General features: G+C 33.1%; 1 protein-coding gene across 1 annotated transcript; it reads right to left on the bottom strand.

Annotated features, from left to right (window-relative positions):
* Positions 1 to 1,914: 1,914 nt before the first annotated feature.
* LOC115999377 lies at positions 1,915 to 4,622 on the bottom strand. The gene is made up of 3 exons (XM_031239232.1): positions 3,293 to 4,622; positions 2,226 to 3,196; positions 1,915 to 2,142 (listed from the first exon to the last, which is right to left on the bottom strand). Exons 1-3 carry the CDS (start codon positions 4,620 to 4,622, stop codon positions 1,915 to 1,917), a joined length of 2,529 nt encoding a protein of 842 aa, XP_031095092.1.
* Between the last annotated feature and the right edge of the window lie 6,997 nt (positions 4,623 to 11,619).

The following is an 11,619-nucleotide window of genomic DNA, read 5'->3' as shown; positions in this document are numbered from 1 at the left end:
CTATGCTAAATCTGTGACTCCTCTCTGATTCTCTGCCTAACCGCCTCTCTTGTGGCTGTGGCCGTTCAGACTTGCAGTGGTGGAAGCCGACAAGCCGTGGTGATTTTGCTTAGAAGCCCATTGTTCTCCGCGAAATTTTTGTGAGAAATCAAGTAAATCGTAAAACCCTAGTTTTTTTATATATCTTGATAACTTGGTTTATAAGCATGTTGGTGATATTTTGTGATCTGTGATGGAATGTTTGCCTATTTGGTGATATATTATGCATTTATGCCATAGGGTGGAAGCGTTGTGTAATCGTAAACTCTAATTTTATTTAGCTTAATTTATAAGCATGTTGGTGATAATGTGATATGCTGATATTTTGTCCCTCTGTGATGGAATTAAAGTTTGCCTATTTGGTGATATATTATGCCATAGGGTGGATTGGTGGAACCACTGTGTAATCGTAAACCCTAGTTTTATTTATCTGTCTGCATTTATAAGCATGTTGGATGGTGATATTGCATGAATTTGTGATTCTGTGAAGTGTGAATTTATGATGTCCCTAAAAGTTAAAGGCTTATATTTGAAATTTCCAGTGCTGAAAGCATGAAATTTCAATATATTGGTGGAAGCCCTTAACTGAAATCCAGATTATGTTGAACTAAAAATAGTTTCTGAATCTGGATTTCTTTGTATAATTGTCAAGTTAATGGATCGATGACCCTTAATTGCCTTCTGCCTTAAATCTTGGAAAATGATGACACAATTAAGTGTTTGATTTTTGATTTCAATGTTTGTTTAATATGTGATTGTTGTGTAACTTGTGCTGTTGTTAAAAGTGATGCCCATCTTTGTAGATGGAGAGCATCACTGAATCTGGACCTCAACCCTCAACTCAGGAGGGACATGGGGGACAAACCCAACACACTGAGTTACCTGCTCAGCAGCCTCAGGTGAATCCTACTGTTCCTGCAAAGAAGAGGAAGGAAGTTGAGTCTAGATCAAAAGTATGAGATCATTTTGAAAAGATCCTTGATAATGAGGGGAAATTAATGAAGGGGAGTTTGGCACTAACCTAGCATTAATGAAGCAATAAATGAATTAAATTTATTTAATTTTCTAGTCTATTGTTTTATGCACTCTTTGAGTTTGGCACTAACCTAGTATTGATGATGCAATAAATTTGAAAGGCTATTTGGGTAAAGCTTGATCTAATATCTCATTTTATTGTTGACTTCTTTTCTTTTCTTTTTAATAATGTCTTTTGGTCCTAGATTTATATGGGTCATTCCACTTTTAGTCCTTTTTTTTCAAAACACCCTATATTGGTCCTAGTTTTATTGTGGCATGACCATTTTTGGTCCTCCGTTAATAAATCCGTTAAACTGGCGTTAGTTTTAAGGGTATTTCAGTCCATTTAGTTTTTAAGTGTTAATTCCTTTTTTGGTCCTAAATTTATATGTGTCATTCCACTTTTAGTCCTTTTTTTTTCAAAACATCCTATATTAGTCCTAATTTTATTGTGGCATATCCATTTTTGGTCCTCCGTCAATACATATGTTTAAATGAGATTAAAAATGACTTTAAAGCATATTCTTTCATAAACCATTCAAAATCTAACTTTTTCTTTGTAATAGACCACTCAAAATGTAACTTTTTTCTGGGTAATAGAACAATACAAGATGAAAGTTTTTTTTCTACATCTTCAAAAAATCATATACATTAGTCATACACCCATTAATAACATAAAGAATCCATAATTCATTAATTGCATAATAGAGCAAAAATCTTTAGCAAAAATAAGTGTGCTACAAAACATTAAAAAAGTGCAATTGTAAAAAATCACAAGTAGTCTACTTTATAACAAACTGAAGTATAATGCATAAGTCTACTTCATAAGTTCATTCATTAGAATCATAGTTGTAGCCTTTAAGTTGGACTTTCCCATGATATCCTAACTCCCAATGGGGTGAGACTATTGCCTTTCTTTTGCGTAGGTCTAGCAATAAACTCATCAGGTTGTGTGACATGGATTTCACTAGCTTGAGGATCATCTACAACTTCAACTCCAACTCGAACTTGTTCTTGATTACCAATTTCTTGAGTTGTGGCCTTAGATGTACTTTTCTTGTTCCTAACTCTTTTCTTTGGATGAAGCTGCATATCAGGAATCAGAAAAAAGTCAAGAAATAGAAAATGATAAAAATTCATAATTGTCTACAAGTAAAATAGATCATTACTATTTTGTCTTTTGTTGCAAGATCTTGAGGACATTTTCTTGAGTTATGGCCTGCTTCTTTGCACTTTTTGCAATGCTTAACCAACAAGCTACGGTTCACATGTGTTCCATCTTTTGTCATCTCATCTCTGCTTCTCTTTCTCAACTTTTTGGGCCTGCCAGCTTTTTTTGTGTACAATGGGGGTAGTGGTGGTTCCTTTTCTGATCTAGGCCATTCCATAGGTCCAGCAAGTGGTTTGATACTCTTCCCATAGGTGGTTTGGTAAGACCAAATTGAGTAACAAGGGTCAACATACTCATTAACTGATCCGTTCCCATGTTTCATCCATATAGCCCTAACAGCATGCTGACATGGTATCCCAGTTAAATCCCACCTCCTACAGCTACAAGTAAACATAGACAAGTCCACAGTATGCTGCTCTACCACTCCTAATAGTACTGCAGATCTTATCTCAAACAAGTTTTCATCACACTGAGTCCCTAGACACCCTGCTGCAGCCTTCTCAATTATAGATATTTTCTTCATTATGCTAGGGCAGAATGGTCCCTTCCAACTCCTTGATTTTTGTCTACTATCAAACAATTTTTTCATCAACAATTTCCTTATAGTTTCTAAACAAGAAACTAAAGGTTGTTGTCTAGCATCTAAGATCATAGCATTGAAACTCTCTGAAATGTTATTAACTAAAGCATCACATTTTGAAGTAGTAGAGAAATATGACTTGCTCCATTCTGAAGGGTGTTTCTCTCTTAACCAATCATATGCCTGTTGATCTAAACTCTTGATATCATTCATGGCTTCAGTAAAGGTGTTGACTGTGGTTGCCTTTGCTGCTGCCCACAAGGCATCTTTCATAGCTTTTCCCACATACCCAGCAAGTTTCATGTTGCCATAGAGATGTCTGACACAAAATCTATGACTAGCATATGGTAGGACATCTTCAAAAGCAGGTAACAAACCTTTTTGCTTGTCTGCAAAAAAAAATTGATTTTAAGTCATATTACATATTTAAGTCAGATTATAAATTTAACCCCAAATGAAAAATCATTAAGTCAAATGTAACAAACCTGAGATGAATGTCAACTTGTGTTGTGCTTCCTCAGTTATCACCAAGTCATTTTTAAGCAACTCCAAGAACCATGTCCAAGACTTCTTGTTTTCTCCTTCAACAATGGCATATGCTAATGGGAAGATGCTATCATTTCCATCAACTCCCACTGCTGTTAATAGTACCCCTCCAAACTTGTGTTTTAAGTGACATCCATCAACCCCAATGATGGGTCTACAAAACTTATAACCCTCCTTGCAAGCATCCCAACACAAATACATTCGAAGAAATCTCTTTTTTCCTTCATATTCTAAATCACTCAGCTTGACTATGCATTTGGTCATTGGATTAGTTTTCAGAATCTCTAAGCGATAGTCCCAAATCTTTTTGAAGAAATCTAAAGCCTCCCCTTCAATTGATTCTTTGGCTTTTGTAATTGCCCTATATGCTTGCTTGTTGCTTAACTCAAAGCCCTCATTAGCCTTAACCTTATCTCTAAACTCAGTTGATGTCCAACTCATATGGTGCATTACTTCTTTCTTCCATCTATTTGCAACTCTACTAGACTTAACCATTTTATTTTTGTATACCCAGCCACACCCCTCATGCTCTTCATAGAAAGTTGTAATTCTCCAAGACATTGCATTTTTTACTCTCCACATATTGATTTTGAAAGGGCAACCAGCTTGTCTACATCTAACATACATTCTTTCTTTGTCATTCTTAGTGAAGTGTAATTCCTTGCCATTACTATACGCGTAGTTGAGGACTGCATCCTTAAATTCTTTTTTAGAAGCAAATGTTAATCCACATTCAAATTTAATAGACTTCATCTCAGTATTTGACTTAAACACTGGCCATTTAGTTCTCTCTTCATCATCAGTCTCCTTTCCACTCTCTTCATCAGACATATTTAGCCCCACACAATCTATATTTGCACTAGAATCTTTTGAATCACGTGTATTACTAACTCCAACCCCATTATACTCTACATTTGGATCAACATTACCTTCATACTCTTTGTCATCTTCCTCATTTTCATTCAACTCAGCATCACTATAGTCATACAATTCCAACTTTTCATCCTCACCCTTTTCTTCAAATTCTACAGCTTCCCCTTCACCCTCACCTGCACCATCACCCTCAGAATTTGCTGGTACAACCCAAACCTCAATTTTCTTAGGAACTACAGAGCCATTACAAATTTTCCAACAATCACTATCAGTAACAACTTCAATTAAATGGTGAGTATCTGTCACTATAAAATACTTAAACTTATCTAACATGTTGTAACCCAATTCTTCTACGCTCTCCCTTAGGGCTATCATTCCCCATAAATCATTATCCATATCAAAACTCGTTGTTATCCCTCCAAAAAAAAAAAGGAGCAAATTCTAAAACACAAAAAAAGGAGCAAATTCTAAAACAAAAAAAAAGGGAGCAAATTCAAGAACTTACCGTCATAATGCCTTTCACCCATAATTGTTGGAGGGCTGCTACGGACGTACGCTGCGGACCTGCGGACGCTGCTGCGGAACTGCTACGGAAGTTGCTGCGGAATGCCGGAAGTTGCTACGGAACGCCGGAACGTGAGGCGAGTTGTGCTGCTGCGGAGAAGATATTATTTTGAATGGGAATTAGGTATTTTGATCACGTACAATACACATGTTGAGGAACAAATTATTTGATGAATGAATTAATTAATTAATTAATTAATTTTGTATCAAAAGACAAAAATATCCTTATAATTAACGCCTGTTTAACGGATTTATTAACGGAAGACCAAAAATGGTCATGCCACAATAAAACTAGGACCAATATAGGATGTTTTTAAAAAAAAAGGACTAAAAGCGGAATGACCCCTATAAATCTAGGACCAAAAAAGGAATTAACTCCTCATTTTATTGTTGACTTCTTTTCTTTTCTTTTTAATAATGTATTTTGCTTGAGGACAAACAAATAAATAAGTGTGGGAAAATTTGATAAACAATATTTTTATGGTCATTTTAAATAATCATTTTAATATTAAATAGCAATAGTTAACTATTTATATATATATATATATATATATATATATATATATATATATATATATATATTTCTATTTATTATTGTTATAAGTATCTTTATTAATATTATTCAATTTTAGAGTTTTATTATTATTAAATTTGTTTATTATTTAAATTCTATCAGACCAATAATTTCTTAATCAAATTTAATAAAATTGTTATTGTTATTACTGTTATTATTATTTTTCCTTCTATCAGTTAGTGGTAGAGAAAGAATGGGATTTCAGACATTGAACAGAAGAAAGTTTCCCACGGATCTCCCTTAATCTTAGGGAAAATTGTGTGGCTGCTTGGATCAGACATGGAAGAAGAAGGAGAAGCTGTTGGAGTCCAAGCAGTATAAATGGAGGCCAAAAGTCGAAGGGAAATCATCAATTAGCTTTGGATCAATTCCGGAAGCGGCATAGAGAGTGATTTATTCGGCAGAAACATTGGCAGTGGCTCTTTGAATTGGCAGCGAATCAATTCCAGCGGTGCATCAATTCTTCACGACAGCTTTAATTTCATTTGGGCAATTTGGCAGTGGCATAAGCAATTCTTTTTCCTTCTTTCGTTTCCTACCCTTCCCCTTAATTTCACGTCATTGAGATTTGTGTTATACTACTAAGCAATTCTTGAATTATATACAATGTAATGCTTAGCTGGAGATTATATTCTGATTGCTTCTGTCAATTATAATGAGCTACTAATTGTTTTATTTTAGGAATATGATGATATTGCCATAAAGTCTTTGTATTAATTTATGTTTATTTTTCAAGTCCAATTATGTTTTATTTATGTTTGTATCGAGATTAATTGAGTTGAATTTGACCAATTTAGCTTTCAATTAGTTTTATTGAGGGAATTAATTGAGTATACACCATACCTATTAATTCCATGCTCGGTAGGATAGAAAGATAAGCAATTAGATTGTCTTATTTAATTGTTTATTGTGGATCACAACCCGGGTATTCCGTAAGTTCTTCTTTGCTTAATGGGTTTTAATCATTCAAATAAGTATCGTCTTAAGTACATGAATGATTAAAGCACGTGATTTCCTTTGGACGCCATACGAAGTTATCATATTAACGAAAGAACGAACCCTTAATTTGATTGGCAAGTTAAACTAATATGCAAAACTATTAGTAGTTATTGATTCATGTTCCTAGCCTTTATATTTTTACTAGCCGCTCTCTTGCTTCGTTGTTATTTTATTGTTTTCCCTGCTAGTTACTTAATTACCTGCTATTTTGTTCTTGTTGATTTTTAATTTCTCCAAGCTATTTTATTAGTTCGGCTTCACTTTATTTTATTTTAGTTAATTAATTTCAAGTCTGTTAAATTGCATTGTATCATTTCCCTGTGGGTTCGACCCTTGCTATCGCACACTATCACTACAATTGATTCGTGCACTTGCGATGATTATTTAAAATTGTCCATCAATTTTTGGCGCCGTTGCCGGGAAATTGTTTACTTTGCAATTTATTTTCTGTTATTTTTTTCCCCTTATATAATAATTGTGTGAATATTTTTCCCTTTCCCCTTTATTATTATTGTCATTTTTTTCCAATTCAATCTTATTTTCATTTAGTTCATTATTTCATTATGCTTTTTGAAATTTCAATTAAAAATAAAAAATAAAAAATCTACTTTTTGAAAAAAATGTCTGACTTGACTTTTCAATTGATTGAGTTAACCAAGCATATGAGAACTATGTGTTCTCTGTTAAGTTTGAGTCAAAATAATCCATTTGTAACTGACAGAGACAATAATAATTTTGAACTGGCTAATTCAATGAATGATTTTAATCAAAGGTCTGTGTGTGACCCATTTTATAATTCTTATAATCCGGGTTGGTACAATTATTCTAATTTTTCTGACGACCCGTGTTATAATTTTTATAATAGTTCGGGTTTGGAAAGTCATTCTAATTTTTATTGGGATAATAATCAAAATGGTTTTCAATCAACTACACCTCAACCATCTTTGGAGGATTCCTTGAATACTTTTATACAGACCTGCAGTAGACAGCAAGAGGCAAATGAACGACTTCAAATGCAACAAGAAGAGTATGAGCATCGATTCCAAAGGCAACAAGAAATGACAGAGTGACAATTCCAACGAAACGAGGCTTCCCTGAGAAAATTGGAAGTACAAGTAGGATAGATTGCTAAAATTTTGCAAGGTCATGTGCCAGGTAAGTTACCCAGTTAACCTGAAGAAGCTAAGGCTATGAGAAGTGATGAAATCATTGAAAATGATTTAAAAGATAATACCACTTGTAAACAAAAGATTGAAATGATTGAAAAAAGTGAATAATGATGTTGATGTTATTATTATTGATAAGGATGAGTCTTAATTGCACAAATCTGATAATCCTTATGTGCCTCCCAAGCCATTTGTGCCTCTTTTCCATTATGATGTTCAAAATGACAAATCAGCTGTGATTGTGGTTGATGAAACTATTGAGTTTTCTAATTTGGAATCTATGAACTTGCCAAATAAAGCTAACCGGTGTTTTGCAGATAAGGGGTTGGATTCCAGACAGACGAATAAGTTGGAGTTTGATAAACTCCAAAAGGAGAATCTTTTGAATGCCATTGATAATAAAGTATATTTTTCTTGCTATTCACAAACTGCAGGCCTGCCAGATGAGAACTCCACAAAAGAAAAGATGAATTAGGGAGGACTTTCTTTATCTTCTTTTCTTTCATCTCACAACATTGGGGACAATGTTGAAAATAAGTGTGGGGAAGGGATTTCACCTAAAAATCATAAAATTTTAAAAAGTTTCAAAATTTTTAATTTTCTTATGTTTATTTTTATGAACCTTTTTCTTTTAAAATTCTAGCATTAGCTTGAGCTTTACCCTTGTGAATATTTTGAATAGTCTATGATGAAAGTAATGCAAGTTCCTGTCAGCTCTTAGTGTGTATACTGCATGTGGCTAGTTGTTAATTGCTTTAGTTTTATATTTTTAATAACTTAATAAAAAAAAGAAATATATAAAATTAAATAAAGAAAAAAAAACAAAAAACAAAATAAATAGAATTTGAAAATCACAAATACCCTTATATGTTTTATGCATTTTCTTTGATAGTTATATGTTGGTTTCACTTTATATTATCTTTTCAAATTCTCAAATAATTCTTGAGTGGTATAAATTGTGCTGTAGTTTGTTGGGTTCAAGGATCATCATTGTGACATAGGTGAGAAAAAAAAAAAGAAAAAAAATGAGTGTTTTATTTATTTATTTATTTTATTTGCAATAATTCAGAGATTTTACTCCGCTGAATCGGCCACCTACACATGTACCATATATAATTAAATAAGTGTTATGGTCTGGTTTACGAGTTCACACATAATTGAAAATCTAAACATGCCTTGCGTAAAATGGCGAGGTTTTTTGGGAAAGTTTTCTTTGGAAAAAGTCATAAGTAGAAAAATAATGAGTGAACTTTGGAAGAGACGAGCATTTTCATTTTAATTTTCAATAAATGCCTTTGGTCCTTGTACCTTCATGTTTTTGCACCTGCACTGTGATAGAATGTTTTTGAATTTGACTTAGGTTATATGTTGTGAAATTTTCAAATTCATGTTATTGAATTTTTGTATAACTCATATGAGAGGTACCAACACACGAGAACAAGTTTTATTTTGTGAATAATGAATTCAATTTATTTAATGTTCTAGTCTATTATTTTATGCACTCTTTGAGTTTGGCACTAACCTAACATTGACGATGCAATAAATTTGAAAGGCTATTTGGGTAAAGCTCGATCTAATATCTCATTTTAGTGTTGACTTCTTTTCTTTTCTTTTTAATAATGTCTTTTGCTTGAGGACAAGCAAATAAATAAGTGTGGGGAATTTAATAAACAATATTTTTATGTTCATTTTAAATAATCATTTTAATATTGAATAGCAATAGTTAACTATTTTTATATATATTTCTATTTATTATTGTTATAAGTATCTTTATTAATATTATTCAATTTTAGAGTTTTTTTATTATTAAATTTGTTTATTATTTGAATTCTATCAGGCCAATAATTTTTTGATCAAATTTAATAAAATTGTTATTGTTATTACTGTTATTATTATTTTTCCTTCTATCAGTTAGTGGTAGAGAAAGAATGGGATTTGAGACATTGAACAGAAGAAAGTTTCCCACGGATCTCCCTTAATCTTAGGGCAAATTGTGTGGCTGCTTGGATCAGACATGGAAGAAGAAGGAGAAGTTGTTGGAGTCCAAGCAGTATAAATGGAGGCCAAAAGTCGAAGGGAAATCATCAATTAGCTCCGGATCAATTCCGGAAGCGACACAGAGAGTGATTTATTCGGTAGCAACATTCTGGACGATGGCTCTTTGAATTAGCAGCGAATCAATTCTAGCGGTGCATCTATTCTTCACGACATCTTTAATTTCATTTGGGCAATTTGGCAGTGGCATAAGCAATTCTTTTTCCTTCTTTCGTTTCCTACCTTTCCCCTTAATTTCACGTCATTGAGATTTGTGTTATACTACTAAGCAATTCTTGAATTATATACAATGTTTAATGCTTAGCTGGAGATTATATTCTGATTGCTTCTGTCAATTATAATGAGCTACTAATTGTTTTATTTTTGGAATATGATGATATTGCCATAAAGTCTTTGTATTAATTTATGTTTATTTTTTCCAGTCCAATTATGTTTTATTCTAGATTTGTATCGAGATTAATTGAGTTAAATTTGACCAATTTAGCTTTCAATTAGTCCTATTGAGGGAATTAATTGAGTTTACACCATGCCTATTAATTCCATGCTCGGTAGGATAGATAGATAAGCAATTAGATTGTCTTATTTAATTGTTTATTGTGGTTCACAATCCGGGTATTCCGTAAGTTCTTCTTTGCTTAATGGGTTTTAATCATTCGAATAAGTATCGTCTTAAGTACATGAATGATTAAAGCACGTGATTTCCTTTGGACGCCATACGAAGTTATCATATTAACGAAAGAACGAACCCTTAATTTGATTGGCAAGTTAAACTAATATGCAAAACTATTAGTAGTTATTGATTCATGTTCCTAGCCTTTATTTTTTTATGAGCCGTTCTCTTGCTTCGTTGTTATTTTATTGTTTTCCCTGCTAGTTACTTAATTACCTGCTATTTCGTTCTTGTTGGTTTTTAATTTCTCCAAGCTATTTTATTAGTTCGGCTTCACTTTATTTTATTTTAGTTAATTAATTTCAAGTCTGTTAAATTGCATTGTATCATTTCCCTGTGGGTTCGACCCTTGCTATCGCACACTATCACTACAATTGATTCGTGCACTTGAGAGGACTATTTAAAATTGTCCATCAGTTAGAAACTCACCTACAAAGGCTCAAAAAATTCAAAGATCTTGTAGATCTGATTGGGGTGGAAGTAAAATGTGTTTTACTGCTAGATGTTCCAACAAGATGGAACAACACCTACATGATGCTAAACACTGCTATTCAATACAAGAAGGTGTTTGAGGCCTATGAGGAGAATGATCTCTCATTTTCTGCTGATCTATCTGATTCTATTCCTTCTTTTCTTGATTGGTATTCTGTTGAAAGCTCTGTTGTTCTGCTGAAAATCTTTTATGAGATGACATTGAGAATATCTGGTTCTCTATATGTCAACTCTAACAGTTTTTTGAGTGAAGTCTCTGATTTGAGTTGCATGTTGGGTGACATGGTTGGTACTAATGGTTCTGAACAGGTAATTGAATTTATTATGTCTGTGATTATAACTTATAAGCTAATTAGGTGATTAATATGATGTATCTGATTGTCTGATTCTATGTTTTCTATGTGTTGTTACTTTTTTTCTTAGGCAATGGGATTCCAAATGAAATCAAAATTTCAAAAGTATTAGGGGATCCTTAAAAAAATGAATTTCTTGATCTTCTTTGCCAATATCTTGGACCCAAGAGATAAACTGGAATATCTGCCATTCCAGTTTACCCAACTGTATGGTGAAGTAAAGGGGAATGAGTGTTTAGAAAAGGTCCAAGCTGCCATGGTAGAATTGTATGGTGACTATGCAGCCACCTCCTCTATCAATTTGCATCAAAATGAATCATCTTCTACTACTGGTAGCCAACCAGATGTGCAAACTATCCAGTCTCAGTCTCATACCATAGTTGGTAGACCTCAGTCTAGGTTAAAAAACCAACTCAAAAGACAAAGGATGGCGGCTAGTAGAAGCAGTAAAGAAATAGAGCTTCAAGTGTATTTAAGTGAAAAAATTCTGGATGGCAGTCCTAACTTTGATATTCTTAGG

The sequence above is a fragment of the Ipomoea triloba genome, chromosome 12, assembly GCF_003576645.1.
Source record: "Ipomoea triloba cultivar NCNSP0323 chromosome 12, ASM357664v1".
Lineage (NCBI taxonomy): Eukaryota > Viridiplantae > Streptophyta > Magnoliopsida > Solanales > Convolvulaceae > Ipomoea > Ipomoea triloba.
The sequence above is the reverse complement of the archived record's forward strand: the minus strand, read 5'-3'. Positions and strand labels throughout refer to the sequence as shown.